General features: G+C 42.0%; 1 protein-coding gene across 1 annotated transcript in view; it reads left to right on the plus strand.

The window, feature by feature from the left end:
• The window catches only part of LOC110974075 (ATP-binding cassette sub-family C member 8-like), a 42,324-nt gene extending 24,097 nt beyond the window's left edge, over positions 1–18,227 (plus strand). The window contains exons 15-32 of the mRNA XM_022225417.2: positions 315–480; positions 1,107–1,247; positions 1,850–2,069; positions 2,833–3,056; positions 3,255–3,415; positions 4,358–4,427; positions 4,946–5,103; positions 5,645–5,737; positions 6,121–6,223; positions 6,906–7,022; positions 7,907–8,018; positions 8,499–8,629; positions 9,099–9,177; positions 9,448–9,556; positions 10,452–10,555; positions 11,185–11,318; positions 11,694–11,756; positions 12,435–18,227. Coding sequence (XP_022081109.2) covers positions 315–480; positions 1,107–1,247; positions 1,850–2,069; positions 2,833–3,056; positions 3,255–3,415; positions 4,358–4,427; positions 4,946–5,103; positions 5,645–5,737; positions 6,121–6,223; positions 6,906–7,022; positions 7,907–8,018; positions 8,499–8,629; positions 9,099–9,177; positions 9,448–9,556; positions 10,452–10,555; positions 11,185–11,318; positions 11,694–11,756; positions 12,435–12,572 — 2,323 coding nt within the window. The 3' untranslated portion in view covers positions 12,573–18,227. The remainder of the gene's footprint in view (positions 1–314; positions 481–1,106; positions 1,248–1,849; positions 2,070–2,832; positions 3,057–3,254; positions 3,416–4,357; positions 4,428–4,945; positions 5,104–5,644; positions 5,738–6,120; positions 6,224–6,905; positions 7,023–7,906; positions 8,019–8,498; positions 8,630–9,098; positions 9,178–9,447; positions 9,557–10,451; positions 10,556–11,184; positions 11,319–11,693; positions 11,757–12,434) is intronic.
• The last annotated feature ends 193 nt before the right edge of the window (positions 18,228–18,420 follow it).

The following is an 18,420-nucleotide window of genomic DNA, read 5'->3' on the forward strand; positions in this document are numbered from 1 at the left end:
CCATTGTTATTCACACCTTGGATTTGCATTTGAGTTAGGTCACACTGTGTTGCATGCCAAATTGTGTAGATAAACACTGACTTGGATCCAGATAACCACATTTAGCGGGCTGCTTTTGTGACAGATTGCTTCAGCAATTTTGTTGGGGTGTGGTCTTTATGAATATTAAGATAGCAATACATATCAAACAGAGTTACTTGTCCGATGTTCACGTACTTTGATAAATCTAATCACTCGATACCTGTAAAGATTTGGTAAAAGTGAACAGCTCAGAGGAGTGCAACAATAGCAGCTCCTGATTTTATTTCGGCCAGGTACAAGAGGGTGATAGCGGCCTGCTCCCTGCAGCCGGACATCGACATTCTCCCTGGTGGAGACAAGACGGAGATCGGAGAGAAGGGGATCAACCTGAGCGGTGGGCAGAAGCAGCGTGTCAGCGTAGGCAGGGCCATGTACAGTTACAATGAGGTCGTCATATTGGTGAGTCTGTCCATCTGTCATTAATCATGAGGTGTAATCAGGGGCACTGGGGGGATGGTGGGTGACGTGCTTCATTGCCCTTTTTGGGGGCCAGCAACGTGGGCATTTTCTTCGTGTAACTTGACAAAAGAGGCGGCCTGTTGATGATGGTACCCAGTTTCATCCACTTCAGACGGCTTTGCCAGAGTTTCATGATTTCAAATCTCTGACAGTCAGCAAATTTCAAAGAAATTTCTGCCCTTGGCGTGTTTAATTTCCTGCTAAAGTGGTCGCTCACCCCCCCTCTATTAAGTTAGTTGTAGTGATGACACAGGTGCAGTAGCACACAAATATATCATTGTTTGAGAGGCTGTCATTTGATGTGTCTGAGGACGTGTCCCAAACGGGCTTCCAGAGCTATGGCTAGGTCTATTGTCTGCACGTCTCCTCATATTTCCTGTGGAGTGTAGATCTAGTCCTAGCTCTAGACAGCAGATTTGGATACAGCCTTAGTCCCTAGATTGCCAATTTTTTTCTACCGTCCAGTTTGAAGTATAGAATTCGGCGCCTCTCTGAGGTATCTTTCACTCTGTTCCTCCGTGGATTTTATTTTCATGCCGCCTTCTCATTGGCGTTCTTCCTCTCAGGACGATCCCCTGTCCGCCCTGGACATGCATGTGGGCAGTCACCTTTTTAAGGAAGGCATTGAGGACTACCTCATGAAGAAGAGCAAGCGCACGGTCATCCTGGTCACACACCAGCTGCAGTATGCCGACAAGGCGGACAAGGTCGGATTATTTGACTTTGGTCAAAACGGTCCAAAGATTGGTGTGACCGCTTGGGAAAGCCTTGCCTGAATTATTTGGTCGTGGGTGGAGATAGCGATTTTATCTCTGAAATTGCATGAAGCCACTGGCTGGTAGGCACTTAAGTTATTTAGATACGATTTGTACAAGTGCTCTACCATGCGTTGACCATTAAGCTGTAACCCATCAGTACCTTAATGGCACAATGGCTTTGGCTAAGCAGATTACAGAGACTTTGTTATCTCCTCTGTAATCGCCCCAGGCGACTACCAGATCCTTCACAGTCCTGCAGTCCTAGAACAAAGAAGGGAAGGTTTAAGCATGGAAGAGACGGTCCTTTTGATGGGTACTTACCGTGCTAATGCACAGGTTTATTAACGGTTGAAGTGAGGTGTATTGTGTTTGAATTACTCGTCTTGCTTGTGCACTGGGAGCGTGCATGAGCTCAGTTGAAAACCCTCCCCCCCTCCATTTCCTTCACCAGAGACCAGTGAGGGTATCCTTCAAATTTGGGCAGATAAGGGTGTGTGACTTCCTGTAATCTCGGCAAGGTTTTGCTCTGTGGTTTGTACTCTCTGCCACAGATCGTTTACATGAAGGACGGCCAGATCCAGCACCAGGGAACGCTGGAGGAGATCCGGGAGGAGAACCCAGAGTTGGTGGCCAACTGGACGGCCACAGCCAATGAGGCGATGGAGGAGTCAGAGTCGGAAGGGGAAGAGCAGGTCAAGGAAGAGCGAGCCAAGCTGGTGCGGCAGGTCTCCAGCATCATGGAAGAGGAGAAGAAAGCCGAGCTGGCCAGATGTTAGTCTGGGGACCTTCTCATTATGATTGTTGTTACACAATGGAGGGAGACACCCCCAGGGCCCAGGCCTGTTAGGGAAACCCCACATGAAAGTTGAAAGCTAAGCCTTCCCAACCTTATTGATCCTAATTGGCAAGCGAAGCAATCTTTCCCCCAAAACGAAGGTAGAAATAAACAAATGTACTTACTACTTTGCCTCACTTTCAATTTATAAAAACTTATCATTTGCAAGTTATGAGCTTTGGTAATGGCAATGCTACGTTCCTCTTTTGCTTGGAGTTGCCCATAGGGTAAAGTTAGCAATGGGTTGTTTTTGACTGGAAGGAATTCTGTACCCGTGTGTGGGCAGGACTGACCGGCTGTGATCAGCGGCCAAATCTCATCAGCCACGGTCCCAGGCTGGATCTTCAGTCTGCCTCGTCTGTGACGAGCCTGCCTCGTCTGTGATGAGCCTGCCTCGTCTGTGACGAGCCTGCCTCGTCTGTGACGAGCCTGCGTGTGGAAGGGCGTTGTGCATGTGTACCAACACAAATTACATTCACTTGTAAAGTAGGAAATGTCGCGTGAAAGCTTGGACATTATCAGTGATGCTGAAGAAACGTTTTGCATATTTGTTCAGGGAATGCTTTCATATTTCAATGCATGCTTTTCTCCACATGGCTCCTCTAGGAAAACATGCATGTGTCATGACATCATCAGCACACAGATGTATTGAAAATTAATTCACTTATTCCAGGTGTCTGTGTGTTTTTGTCTTGTCAGCGGAATCAACAGCCGGCAAACTGGTTGAGAAAGAAGAACGGGCAGAAGGCTCAGTGTCCTGGCGCGTCTACCTAGTCTACATCAGGCATCTAGGCTTCGGGGTCTTCTTCTTCCAACTGCTGCTGCTGATGGGCCGAAACGGTTTGAGTATAGGCACCAACTACTGGCTGGCAGCCTGGTCGGAACACGGCAACACTCTCAACATCTCCCAGAACGGAACCGAGGTAAATGAAGCACCTCACGCTGGATGGTGTGTAAAGGCAAAGGAATTTCCTGCGTTGTAACACTTCGCTTCAATACTTGGGTCTATGGGAGCCTCTGACAAGCGGCTGGTGTCAGTACCATAGACTCGTGTGCTATTCTCAGCCACAGCCAATTGCTTGGGACGCGGTCATAGTTCATTATCTCATCCTCTGTCGCAGGATCCTCTACTTGGTTACTACCTGGGTGGCTACGCAGGTCTTTCTGTGGCCAATATAATCATCGGAGCTGCCGCATCAACGGTCCTGTACATTGGCTCTCTGATAGCTGCAAAGAAGCTTCACAACAGCATGTTGAACACCATCATAAGTGCCCCGCTCAGGTGAGGGAGCAAGTTTGTTTCTGTAATCTTTAGTTTTTGGGGCTCAACCACTTTGTTCTTGAGGATGGACATGGTTAAGTACCATCTGGCTATCTGCAGACACAACTGACGGGGTCAGATGCCAAGCCTGCTCGACTCCCCTCCACCTGATGTCTAAAATGATGATCCTCTGTTTGGTTTGTACTCAAAGACAAAATTTGACGGATCTTGTGGAGGGTGACTGTGTACAGCCTTGCTGTAGTAGCAGATATGAGGTTGTTGCAAGAAATGTTGTATATGAAGAATATTCAGATAACCATAGCAACTCAGTGTTTGCTGTATCTGGCGAGATGTCGGAAGGGTTGTTTGCTCTTCTTTAAGTGGCAAATATTTTGGTGGAGAGGCTCTTCTCCTTCATTCTGGCCCACAGCAATGTTTCATATCTCTTTCTGGGACTAATACTGCTCTCGAAATGCTCGCCAGTGTGGAGGAGATGAATCTGCTGACAAAGTTGGCCATTCTGTCGTGCCTTTTTGAATGTGAAAATCTGTAGCCAAAATAAAAGCCATCCGCAATTGGCTTCAGGGCACCTGTAAAGCTTGAGTACAAAATCGTGCCAATTGAATTTGCCCACAGGAGTGGATTTCATTTAGTTGGTGACTTGCTCAGTTAAGGTGGGCAGCAGGTAGTTCTTAAAAAAAAAAAAAAAAAACTGAGTGCGATTTAGCCCAGAGTGTCAGTGATAGGAATAGCTACCTTTACATTTACGATTTTTACATTAGCTATTGTTTTCTAAGATTTGTTTTCCTTTGTGTTGATTTTATTTTATTGTATGTGTTAATTTATTCATTCTGCACTGTGCTTTGAGTGTCAAGAGTGGCTTTTTTGGAGCGAGAGGTGTACATGGGAGATAGTAAATATTTTTTTTTTCTTTGTATTAATTTTTGTCATTTCTGTTATTAGATTCTTTGATACTACCCCAATTGGGCGTGTTCTCAATCGGTTCTCTTCAGACACAGCTGTCATTGACATGGTAATGCATCATAATGCACATTTCTTTGAAGTCCTTTATTAGGATGAGTCGTTTTGTAATTTGTACTTGCCAAATTAGCCGAATATCAGAAAGTTAGAGGGTGCTGTCCCATTTGTAAAAAACACAATAGAACCACCTCGCTGTCGAACAGAAAGTTAAAGCTATCAGCTTTCAAGGGCTTTTCAGGTGGAAGGTGCCTCCCTCCCCCCTTGGGATTTGGTGGAAAGGTAACGACCTGCTTCACGACTCCAATTTAAAAAATGGGAAAAACTTTCATCAGGGCAATAAAGAACTTGGAAAAAGGAAATATGGCCATATGGTGTCTGATCTGTTTCTGGGGGGAATGATCATTTGTGCTCAATACAACAGAATTTAGTGGACAGTTTAGAAGCAGTTCTGAAATGTTCTGTTTCTTCCAAGACAACATGTTAAACTGAAGGGACAGGCTTCACTTGCTAAGTTTTGTCATCAGATATGAACTTTTTTTTAATATTGTTATGTTTAACGTTATTCCGCAGCAACTCGGAGGGACTCTACTTACTTTCTTGAGCTTCAGTTTGAACTGTATATCGGCTGTGCTGGTGGACGCCATAGTCACCTGGTACTTTGTCATTGCACTGATCCCCATCTTTTTCTTGTACATCTTGCTGATGAAGGTTTTCATCACTACATCCAGGTAACGATGAAGACTCCTTTGAAAGTTGGGCACAAATTTGGTGAAGGTGTGTTGGTCGTTGTCCAGTGGTGCGAAGTCCTTGAACAATCCAGCGTAGCAGAATTGAATACTTCGATCACAAGCATATATGCACATGGGGCTAATCCCCAGTTCTGTGATGTTCCCAAACACAAATGCCCTTGCTCTCTCTTGTACTTTGCAAATTGCTATGTAGTCAACTTAGGTCGACCTGTGCCATTATTGAATTTTGTTGTTATAAAATCCACCAAAGGTTTGTATCAGATGGGTACATACAATTTTTCAGTGAATCGCTCTTTGTAAGTTATACATATATTTAGTACCGCTAGAGATAACAGGGAAGTCTGCTCAAGATACAAAGCTTTTAACCAAGATAATTAAAAAAAAAAACCAAGAAAGACATCGAAGGTTCTTTCTAAATACATTTATCTGCCGAGGTGTGAACAAAGTTTAAAAGTATCATTGTTGAGGGGCTAATGAGGTTAAAAGCCATGGTGTGTGCATGTCGTCTGTCCCCCACCAGGGAGCTACAACGTCTGGACAGCATCAGTAAGTCACCAGTCTACGCTCACTTCTCGGAATCACTGGGAGGATTATCCACCATCAGAGCCTACAAGTAAGTCTAAACATTGACGAGTCATAAAGCAGAAACCGTTACCCTGTCCAAGGCAGCCAAACAGATGTTGTCTGTTTAAAAAGTCCTTTACACTTTAATTAACATGCTGTTGTGAGTTCAGTCCAGAGAATATGGAATTTTTTGTCAGAAAAACTTTGTTTTTACTTCAAGTTAGCTGTTCTAATATGTAACTGCTGAAGTAGAGTCACAATTTTAAAAGGCACTTGGAATTTTCTGATATATGAAATTTGCAGTTCTGATGACTTTGTTGCTCTGAATATTTCAGGATTTTTGTTTGAAATGTTTAATGCCTGGAAGAGAATCTTAAGTTATATTTGACACACAGTTTTAAAAGTTCACCTGACCGTTTTGTACATTCGCAGACAGCAGCAGCGTTTCCAGAAACTCCTCGTCAAAAAGATCGAGTCCAGTAACTTGACTTTCTTGTATCTGAACACTGGAAATAGGTGGCTGGGTAGCCGACTGGTAAGTGTTACTTGACAAGCAGCCCTATAACTGGAATCCCCTCCCTGTCCCCCAAAAAAGAAATTGCTCTTATGCAGTTATATCACAAAAGCTCTGTTGAATGGCCCCAAAAAACCAGGAAAGTCATTTTTTTAATTGGAATCTTTGGAAAGGTTTTGGCCAAAAAGGTACATTTACAGTCCCTTGTAATGTTGAAATTTCGATACATTAATTGGTTGTTATTTTTGCATGGTCCAATTTTCCAATGGACTAGAGTTAGTTTTAGATAATGATTTACGGGTCAACTCTTAGGGAGGACTGTCATTAAATATCTCAAAAGTGATCTGAATTACTACTGACATTTCTATGTATTTGTAACAAGCTTCTAAAGTGTTGCCATTTTGGTTCTGAAATTCCATATTTTATTTTTCTCCTCTATTCTTATTCAACATATTATAATGATAATGAGATTTTATATTTAAACGAAAGGTTCCCTTGGTGAGTTTTTACATTTTTTCTTTCCAATCACGGCGTATGCTCAGATATGTCTAATTTTGAAAGAAACACTTCACATTTATGTAACATATCCAGCACATTTATACAAGTCCCATTTCACACACTACTACTGGTGGAGCGAACTCAAGAAACAGGGAACACTCTCCCCAAGTCTTAGGTTTTTTCATTCCAATTTGGAATACTGCAGGACTTGATCGGAGCTTCGATCGTGTTATTTGCTGGACTGGCCACCATGGTCACTGCCTTAACTGGGGGAAGTCTTCAACCCAGCTTGGTTGGCCTGGCAATCACCTATGCTCTCAGTGTAAGCGATCACATGAAAGGAATTTTTATGAGTGCATTGATAATAGCGATTTCCTGGAGAAGCTGGTTGAATTGACGTGAATGAAATATTGTATCTGTCACCTCATAAAATATTCCTACCAATGCATTAATGTGAAACATTTATTCTGCATTTATATACAATGCCTGAATAGATTTCTCTTTGTTCCGGAGCCACCACTTAATTTCTCGGCTTGGTGTGAAACCCCAACATGAAGATTTCATTTTGCAAGCGGTGACTGGAATTTTCTGTGTAAAGCTTTGACGGTACCCCATGTGTCTTGTGTGGCACAACGCTCTGTAGCTATGTGGAGAGACATGACTATGCCTTTCAAGCACATGCATAAGTCAATCGTACGCTACGTAGAGTTTGGTCACACAATTGAATATACCAGGCAAGTCGGTGACACTTGACCTACAACTCGTCAGTCTGATGACAGGATTTGTTCAGCTGTTGTATAAATCTGCGCGCAGATTTATGGATTTCTGAAGTGACATTGTGGATTTTGATCCAGCCGATGACAGCCTAGTAGTAGAAAGCATTTCTACTTTTTTGTGTAAAACTTTGAATTTTGTTAGCATTATGCTCATTTTGATGTTTATTTCTGTGTGTTATTGCTGATGTGGGCAAAGTGTTTCTTACGGCTTCATGTGCCAATCGTATTTTGCAGATTCGTAATTGAGGCCCTGTCCAAGTTACCTGGCTACAGCTGAGAATAATACAGTCGCCTATCGAAGCCACTTGCCAGTGGCTTTCTGCATTTTGCATAGCACGCTTGTGATCTCTAGCCATAGCCATGTAGTTTAGACATTGCCTAACTTCTACCCAGTTACATTTTAACGCTGACATGGGTGTTTGGCTCACAGATCTCTAGCCAATTGAACTGGGTGATCCGCATGTCGGCCAATCTAGAGATGCAGATGAACGCAATGGAACGAGTGGAGTACTACAAGTCTGTCAAGAAAGAGGACTATGACGGTAAGCAGCAAGTGACCGACAGGTGACCGTGACAAGCAACAGACTATGACAAATGACAAGCTTGGAAAGTTCTGTATGAGATTATTTCGATGGGTAGATCTGGCCATGAGAATGTATACGGTTATAATAATTGAAAACTGCACGTTTTGCACAGGGTGACTTCATTACAGAATTTGAAAAGTGACTAAGATAGTGACAGTGATTGGCTGGCGTGACCATGACTGGAGCTGAGGGGACGAATGTGCTCAAACCAACAAATCCTTTACAAGAAGAGTGATCACAGGGACTCCAGTAAAGTAGTATTCACCTTTGACAGTCTGTTACTCATAGGTTGCAGTGGATCTGGTCTCGCAATGTGCAAACCCCCTATAGAGAGTTATTACACGGATCTCGTTATCGGCAACCAAAGATTTTGCCCACCTTGTGTGTTCAACATCTGTCGAAGGAGTAACTCTGTTCCTTTGTGTCACTGATGACCAGGCTTACTAGAGCCAGGCAACGATTGGCCCGACAGGGGTGAGATCCTCTACAAGGGTGTCTCGGCCCGCTACGCCACTGAACTCGAGCCCGTGCTCCACGACATTGACATCCACTTCAGGGCTGGAGAAAAGGTAACGCTGACATGCTCCTTTATCCCCTAATTCGCTAGGAACCGTCCAACAACTCTTTGTACTCCAGTTTTTCAAGGCATCAAGCAGCAGGACAAGAAACATTTGCTGAGGTCTTGTCTCACGACCTGAAGCCTGCAAAATCCTCCAAAACATCCTTGTAGATTTTCAAGGACCGATGGAGGATTAGGATTACTGGCTGGGCTCTTTTTAAATCTTACAAAGTCCTAAGAAATCAGCCATTAGATTTTAATGGCTCATGGAGGGCAAGGGTTGATGAATGCCCCACCATTCAGTCATTCCTAGGGTTTCTTTCCATGTCTCAGATCTCACAAGTGCTCTCTCAAAAGTGTTTCAGCCATCAGAAAATGTCCAGGGATTTAATATAGGGGTTAACAAGTTAATTTGCGCTGTGGACAGAGCCCTGAAGTGCAAGAGAGACCCTGAAATTTTTGTTTTTCCTCACAAATAGGTCGGGATCTGCGGTCGGACTGGGAGCGGCAAATCATCCCTAACTCTGACCCTCTTCAGAATCATCCAGACGTTCAGAGGTGAGCCCAGACACCACCTGACCAAACACAGTGGACGACACATCCCCCTAAAGAGGATTGAACCAGTGCAAGACCATGCGGTTGTGCATGGATTCCAAAATCTATTTCACAAAACGAACTTATCTTTAAACTCTCGAAGAAGGATAATTTGAGTGTTTGCTCTGACGTTATGATTTGGAACCTGCATGGAACGGTGCTCTCTGACCTCTCCTTTATAATGATAAAACTCTTTTGAGTCAAGACATTTTCCTTTTATTGTGACCGCGACAGGGCAAATCTTGATAGATGGCATGAACATCGCCCACCTGCCGTTGGTTGAAGTCCGCCGTCGTTTGGCCATCATTCCACAGGACCCTGTGCTTTTCACAGGCACCATCAGGTAAAGTGAATAAGAATATTCACTGTACTAATTTTCATCTTCCACTCGGTTTTTTGGTTCATAAGGTGGAATGTTTAAAGTCGGGTGACTACAGTGAACTGTAAGTAACTGTGCTTTTACTCCTTGCTGTTTGGGCATGTTACACTATACTCACTGTAAATTTGTCAATGTTTAGTTGGGCCTTGGGCAATGAAATTTTCTTTAATGCTGGTTAACCACTTGCTGCCGGGGAGCCCGGTTTCAGACACGTATTCTTTATATGCACAGCTGGGGTGTCCAAAATTGGACAAAGGGAACTGGGCCTTATAACAAAAGATGGTACTCATAGCAAAAGACCAGGCTGCTTGGAATTACCAACATTCTTTCACTGTCAATAGCGGAGATAAGCCAGCGTTGTTTTGAAACAGTATACCACGGTTTGGGGCACTCAGCATGAGTTCATTACCACCGGGGACAAAAGCGCTCCACCACCGCAGCGATGAGCCCCACAGCACCGCTGTACGCTAATCTGGTCCCTATTGAAAACAGGTCAGCAGCGCACTGTGCCAGTTTCAGAAACAAAGGTGTCTGCTCTACAAAGCATGAAAGTATTGGTCTGGGCACAGTGCCACATAGAATGAGATGTGGGTTTGACAGCGGCAGATTTGCTCTCACTGGCATTCCCCGTCAAAGACGTTTCCATGGTTTTCTGTGGTTTCCTTGCACACTTCTGCAAACATTTCCTGAACGTGGCCAGAACATTCAGCACATCCATTTAAAATACCCCCCCCCAAAAAAAAAGATTGCAATGCATTAATCTAAGGCCTCAGATGCATTTTCTCGGAGAAGCTGTCACAGTAAATTCTCGATTTGGATTTTCCGTTGGAACTTTCACGCTTATTGTTCCTCTTTCCAGGTTTAATCTGGATGCACGGGGTGAGCACGATGATAATGCATTGTGGGAAGCCCTGAAGATCGCGCAGCTGAAAGATGTGGTGTCAGATCTTGACCTCAAACTGGGTAAGTAGGAAGTATTGCCCGGATACTGTCATTTGCCCCCCTTGACTGCTTCTCAACTTTTTCTGTTTCATCAGCCGAAAATGGCACAGAGTTCCAGAGTGTTGAAGGTCATTTTGAAGCAGGAAGTGCAGTGCAAATTAATGGAGTACGCGCGTGTTGGTTCATGAGCTTGTTCTCGTGCTTATGCCTTTTTTTTGCAAATGATTGTGCGCGTGACGTGTTCAACACTCTATAATCCCTTGGTATTGTCTCCAAGGACAGATGAAAGATTTGGGGAAAGGGTTGAGACCTTTCTTGCTTCTGCCCCAAGGGGTCAAGTGGATTGTAGAATCATGTAACGGAATTTGTTTTTGAACGTGTTAATTTCCTGTCTTTATTGCATATGTGTCTTTGGAAAGCATCCCATTTTCTTTTAAGTCTGTAATAAAATTTTGTCAACAAAATAGGAGGTCAGGGCCATTTTGACCCTGCCACTCAAATTCATCATGCTCCCCAAGACTGTAGCACTGAAAGTTTAATTATCTCCAGTTTTCTCCAGGTGTAATTTCTTCACCGTTGTCTCTGTCGGTTCTTCATCCTCATCTAACGGACAATCCGCCCTCCCCGTACTTTTTTTCCTCCTTTGACAGATGCCATGGTGACGGAGGGAGGTGAGAATTTCAGCGTGGGTCAGCGTCAGCTGTTCTGTCTGGCTCGTGCCTTCTTGAGGAAGACTCGCATCTTGGTCATGGACGAGGCCACCGCCTCCATCGACTTGGAAACGGTGAGTCTTGAGAACAGTGATCTCAACCGTTAATTACTTGTGGCTGAGGCTACAATGGGGTTTACAAGAATGCACAAACAACAGAATTTTTCTCTCACGCTCCTGTGTATGACTAAGGTAGAAACTCCCTGAAGGTTACAATAAAAGATTTTGTTGTCGAGGTGCTGCGTATTGATTTTTTGTCAGTTTGATTTCTTCTCACAAAAAGTCTGAGAATTTTGAAATAGGATCAGGAAACTGCTGTCCATCATGCAGCAGTATGTGGATGGATTCTTATTATTGCATGGCATTTTATGAGTTATATAACCAACCCTGAAAAACTTGTTAAAAAACTGCTTTTCACTGATTTCATGGCATTTGTGTTTTTTCTCCTAGGATGCCATTCTCCAAGACGTTGTAGCCTCTGCCTTTAAAGAGAGGACCGTACTCACCATAGCTGTAAGGACCAGCCATCTGTGCAGTTCCTTTTCCAAAATTAATCCTTTGTGAACAGTCAGAATCGTTTTCTTCCAATCCTCTTATCTCCCGTTAAGGCCAGTTCATACTTCAGACAAGTTGAAAAAGTGAAGCGAGTTTGAAGTCACAAAGCATTTGCGGCAAAATTTACTCAAGCTGAAGTGTGTTCAACTTGTGGAAAATGGCAGTGTGACTGTTTTCATCTGAAGCCACAAAATCCTGTGCCGCTTCATTTTGGCAGCAGGTGTGAACCAGCCCTCAGCCTTGGACAGCTTCCTTTCAGAATCACAGAGGAAACTCAGAATTGGAATTGCGGCTCCACCCTTAAAGTCTTTCCATTTCTAGTTTGCTTGAAAGTCAGTTCCTTACAACATTACAGATGGACTATTTCAATATGAAATAAAGTTTGGGCTGAATTCTTAAGAAACAAAAGCCAAGAGCATGCGTCACATTTTAGGTGGTGTTAGTCTCTGAAAACTGTGATGTGAGAATTTATAAAATCCCAATAACAATTCTTACAAGAGAGAAGGACTTTGTACATGTATCGGCTGTTTCTCTGATATCTCATGAGTGGATTTTGATTCAGTTCCCCTGCGTGATGTCCTGGCGTTGGTGCAGGAAAGTGTACTCGTTAGCACAAATCCTTTCCTTCTTTTCCAGCACCGTGTGCAAACCATCCTGGACTCGGACCACATCCTGGTTCTGAACGAGGGTCGGATCGCCGAGTATGACACGCCACAGAATCTGCTGGCTCAAGAGGACAGCATCTTTGCCTCTCTCGTCAGGGCTGGAAGTTAAGGAGGTGGTCCCTGAGGCGAAGACACTGACTTAAACCTCACTCATCACAAAAGTAGTACAACTGGCTCAATTTCAGAACACTGGGGAAGTATGAAAAGAACTTTGCAATGACCGTGTCGTAAGTGACCATTATGTGAGTGTCAGAACCAGGGGGAAATGATTATGTTTGGATTGCCAGTGTGGTTTGGAGAATTAAAACTGTTGGTTCCTATTAAGGCCTTAATTTGTTTGTTGTTATCTCTGACTAACGATTATTGATGAAGTCTTTACAGCTTCTTGAAATTTTCTTAAAACATCTGTGTTCTTGAGTAGATAGAAAAAAAATGCCCACAGAGTATTCTATTTTCCCCAAATACCTCGTCTTTTGACAATTTTTCCAACAACTATTGTCATGTCTCATGCTAAGGAACAGTAGCACTCAGCTTTAAGTTCCCTTTTTTTATATGGTTTTCGTATGATTTAAGTTTGGCACTCTGTGGTTGGTCATTGAGACTTGGCTAGTTCAGTATTCCAACCCCGCTTATGCACATCATTCGATAATTTTCTCTTTGGAGATTAATGATCTACGACATGTATTCAGAATTACTGAGGTTACCAACAAAATTGAAGCAAAGTTCTTGTTCCTGAAGTAAGTACAAAACTTACTGCGATTGTAGGCAGCTCTGTGCTTCAGTGCTCCCAATTTTTGTGAGAACTATTATCCAAATTATTGTTTTGAATGCAGATTTATCCACCATTGCTACATAGATGCTGTAAACATCTGGATCCTTTAGAATCCATTGATGTAACCCTTTTCCTTAGATTTGAGGATAAGGTGACCTTTGCTGAGCTCTCCATAAAACTCTGATTACTTCACCTACTGTTGCCAGCACTGATCCTATTGCTGGTTAGGTGCGGAGAAATCTTTAAAAAGGCCTGTAACCCTGCCCATTGGTGAATAATTGGGAGTTGTTCAAAATCCCTGAAAAAACTTCCGTTTGGTATGAGACCTTTAAACATCCAAGGATAAATATCCTTGAAACGGCCCTTAAGGATTCACTCCACAGCCAAGTGGTACTTCAATGAGAACATATTATTGTGGGATTGTGTACATCCATCTGCAGTGTTTGCCCCGAAGTGAGAATTATCGAAGAATGACAACCTCGTACGTAGTTGGGATATTGAGCTGGCTTCTGAAATGTCACTGGTTCAGTGCACCCACCTTACAGAATGTCCAGCTTTGTTATGGGTTGTTGTGTACATTCAAGCATTGCACTGCCATTTGATAAATCTACAAGTTCGTTGTTAAAAATGCACTCAGAGATGTGATACGCCCTAGGTGTATTTCACCGATTGGCCTGTGATACGAAAGTTCTGGCATGCACTTGCTGAAATACATGTAGCTGCCTTGTTTTTTCTGTCCTAATTTAACACAGCTTGGTCAAAGAAAAACACTTATTCAAGATGTCTTTTGTCGTAAGGACTTCAAATGTAGCAGGGTTCCGGACTGGAAATATGAAAGGGTTTTATAGTATTTTGGGAAGGTGGTTTTTGAGTTTTGAGTTTATATTTTGAGATCACAAAGTGAGTTTAGTTTTGGTAGGTAGCTTATTCATAGAAAGGGTCCTCATTAAAAATCAGTTGACTTTAGGCAGGGTAGTTTTCTTTGCAGACAGTCTTTTGAACCATATAATAGATATTTTGATTTGCATTTTGTATATACTTGCATTGATTCCTAGGTTTTTACTGTAATCCTCTATGTAGTGTTTTTTGAAAAGTTTAAACATTTTCAAAAGTACAAAGTTTACATCAACTTAAGAATATGTATTACAACCCAAGTTTCAAAACGGAAAAATCACTTATTGGTGCCTTTATGATTGTCTTCTAAATGATAGGTCAAATTCTTGTGGAGTGTGAAAGCAGCACTCGCATCAATACTTTGAGTTTATAATATTCTTACAGTACTTGGTTCAACCAATACAGTCATCTTCGGAATGGTAGCAGTTTCGGTATATATTAAAACCAATACAAATCCTCAACCTCCTTCAGGGTTCCTGGGCCCAGTTGCAAGTTAATCAGCAAATCGTCGTTTGCCCAGCAAAAGGGTGCAAGCGTGCTTACACCCTTTTGCCGGGAAACATGATCACAGCAGAAAAAAATGTTCCTGGCAAAAGGGTGTAAGAAACACATTCTCTTTATTTAGTAAAAACCAGATAAAATTAACCACAAATTCACCACGGGCTGTACAAAAAACAACCTTTGAACAACTTATAAAGCGACTAGGGATTTTTCTAACTTTTAGCAGAGAAATCTTTATAATTCATTAAAATAAAACAGTTGCATACAAATGTCCTTTTGCAGGGAAAAGGTTTTTTTTGGAAGTGATCATTCTTACGGGCCAAAGGGCACAAGCGCTTACATCCTTCCTGGCACACGATTAAATATTTGCTTAGCCGATATCTGTGCTAAATACCAGTCACTACTAATGTCACCTCGTGACTTTTGACCGGCAACCTTGTTTCTGCCAAGCAGTGTCCACTGCAGGTAACAACGTTTTTGTGCCCAAGAAAGCGTCTTTGGCATGTTTCCAAGCCTGAGATCTTAAGCCCGGTTTTGATTTTGTCGAATATATCAAGTCCCACAGTCCTCAAAAAAACAAAAGATTGTTTGAACACGTAGTAGCCCTTTGTATTGATGATGTATTACTGTGTTTACTGCAGTGCAGAATGGGATAGACCATGAGACATCGGTGCATTTATTGCCAACACACTGCTATCATAAGCACATGGATACTTTCCAAAAGGCAGTTTTGTAACTGTCATTTTGAATCTTCCGAGGAATTATCTTCCACAACTAGAATTGGTCAAAGATTGCACCTCAAACTTACTTGCTATCGAATGTCACTTGTATGTCTGCCATTTGCCCTACTCACAGCACACGCAGGGGGCCGTGTAGACCACGTGATTTACCCCCACTCCATCTTACCATGCACTGCGTAAACACTCTGAAATGATATCAGTACACAGGGCTTCCTGAAACAGTCCTTCTGGGGGGGATGTCCTAAATGCTGATTTGACTGCATGGATTTTGAAGAAAGAAAAAACTGTGTGAGAAAAAAATCTCTAGCAAACTGACATTCAATTTCGTACCTCGGAGCAATTGCTCTAACTTTTCAAAGAGTCTGCTTTCACATGTGAGGTAGAAGTAGAAGCAGGGTAAACAGCGTTGCATGAGCAGCCGGCCAAACAACAGGCCAGCACAGATTTCTCCTCAGTGAGCACAGGTATCCGCTCTACCTACAGGGTTTGACTCAACTTTGGTTTTGTTATTGAAGGAGATTTGTCTTTTCTTTTTAAGAACCTCCAAATGATCTCTTCTAAATTGTTTAATACAACAACTCCTTTTTATTTAGTTTTATCAGTTTAGATTTTTTTTGAAGACCTACATGTTTTATGGTTGGGAAGGTCTTCAATGCAATGCAGGTTTTCTTCTTTGTTTTTAGTAAATAATTTTAAAATAATTTTTGACTTGTTACCTGTTTTCTTTCTGTTTTAATCTTACATAATGTGCTACCTCTGCATACATACTTTTTTATCGTTTACTTGTCTGTTTTCTTCATTCCAGTAAACTGTGTGCCAATATTCAGCGGTGTAACTTTCATTTCAAATTATACTACGCTACTTTAACCCTAACAGTCCTCAATCCTCCAACAGGTGAAGGATTGAGGGTTGTTAGGGTTAGTGAGCATTTATTGTAACAAGTGGTAAGTGTCAGGATACATACATTGCTAGCTTGCACAAAATCAATTTTGCTGAAATATTTCTTGTCCCGGATTTCAAGAGAATGTTTCGCATGTCATTGTAGTAGGTGGAAAGGCTTGCGGTAGCACCATGCGAAGGAATATATGACTTATGAGTATGTGTAGTTCTGAAAAGAACCAAGAGTTTACTCAATGTTTTGGACTGAAGACATCTCACATTGTCTTCTCACATTCAGGCATGAGGCCAGTCGACCCTTCAGCTCTCCGACGGGTCATTGAGAAAATATGTGCAGACGCTCAAGTGTTTGGATTATGTACCCAGCCCAATGCTCAACTTGCTCAGCACATTTTTTGTGCTAAGCAGGACTAAGCAGAGTACCGGTCTCAAGTAATAGACTTAGCACTGTGTTTTGATTAGTATCCTGTTTCTGCTGAGCATAAATATCATTTGCTTAACACACATTTCTTTTCTCAGCAGCACTGTGGAATTCACTGCCATAGGCCAGTCACATGGTAAATCATCATAAAATTGGGACTAAGTATAAACGGTCTTCTCGTCCATCCCAAACACGAATAGTAGCAATAGAATGACAGGACCACAGTGTTTGCATGTACATGTGTAATACTAGACCAGAATTCATCACATCTCATCTTAAGTTTTATCACCTCTCCGATTCATGGCAAGTGTCATTTTCTGCTCAGATACGTTGAAAAATTCAGATTTGGGAACATTTTCCACACATCTGGGTTCAAGCACAAGAGAATTGGTAATTACAGTATTCTAAGTTTCCTTTGAAGTTGTGGGTTTCTGACAGCGTAGACTGTAGACAATCTTGACGGTCTCTAAGACTGCATGGCGGTGCCAAAATGTAAGGTTCTGTTCCACTGCCTCTTTTATTCACTGTCAATTTTGTACGAAGTGCTTCATATCTTTAGGAAAATTATATGATTTGGAAATATTCCTCTAATATAGTTACTTTCTACTTTTTAGTGAAAGATATGCAATGTCCGTCTTTCTTAGGTGCGTGTGTGGTTTTTGATTGATATCGATTTACTTAATGTTAAACAGAAGTAGTTTGCAGATGAAATGTATATTGAAAATAGTATTTTCATGAATAATACCAGTGAGTTGTGAAGTATTGAATGCCATTCAGATGGTTTTTGAACGGAGTGGTAGATGACGGTACTTTTTTGTTGAGTCTCTTTTTTCTCTTTTTTTTTCTACTGTAGTGTACTGTAGTTGAAAAGAAAATTGCTAGTTCTGTAATAAATTCATGAAATTTTGACTGTCTCACCAGGAAGAATTTCACACTCAAGGATTGCATCAAGTTAATGGCTCAGTTGAACCCAGATTTACAAGTCGGAGCACTCATGACATAAATGCAAAATTTGTGTGGCTATTTTTTTTTAATTTTGATAAAAAATTGTTTTTATTTCATGCAGCATGAGCACCTTGTAGAAATTATAATTTTTGGCACAGCAGCTGGTCTACATATGGCTTCCTCCTCTTCTGATAGACCCTTCCCATATTGCCTACTATTTTAATGGGCAGCCAAAGTTTTCCAAAAGTTCCCCTTCAGTTGGTGACTGGTTTTGCTTCTCATTTCACTTCAAGCAGCGGTGTATCTACTACTTTGTGGTTTGGTAGCTACTGAAAATTTGTTCAGCGCTCTGGATTATTTGTCAGCTATGCTGACAAGCCAGTGTAGTCTACTTAGCACTGGTAGGCAAAAACTAAGGCCACGGGAAATCAGAGGTCACCATAGAATCTGCATTGTTTTAATTTTTGAATGGTAACAGGAATTTTGGTCATATTGCTTTTACCCTTTTTTAAAAGTAGTGTGCATTTAAGTCTACATTGTCAACTGTGTCATGATTCAGAAACTTATGCATTAAAAAAGAACTTGACAAAATGATGGGCTGCTGTTAAAGACATTTTTTCCTTTTTCTGTTTGGCATGCGATACATGTACCGTGATCAAACTTTTGAACTTGAACAGGCTTTAACGTCTTTTTTTTTCTTATTTGAAAATTGGGTGCAAAGTTTCCATCGATATCTCCTGTCAGATTGTGATAGGTTAGCCCCTTTGGGTGATAATTGTAGAGTGTG

This window comes from Acanthaster planci, linkage group LG04 (assembly GCF_054643075.1).
Source record: "Acanthaster planci isolate LZ-2023a linkage group LG04, COTS_SCS, whole genome shotgun sequence".
NCBI classification, from domain to species: domain Eukaryota; kingdom Metazoa; phylum Echinodermata; class Asteroidea; order Valvatida; family Acanthasteridae; genus Acanthaster; species Acanthaster planci.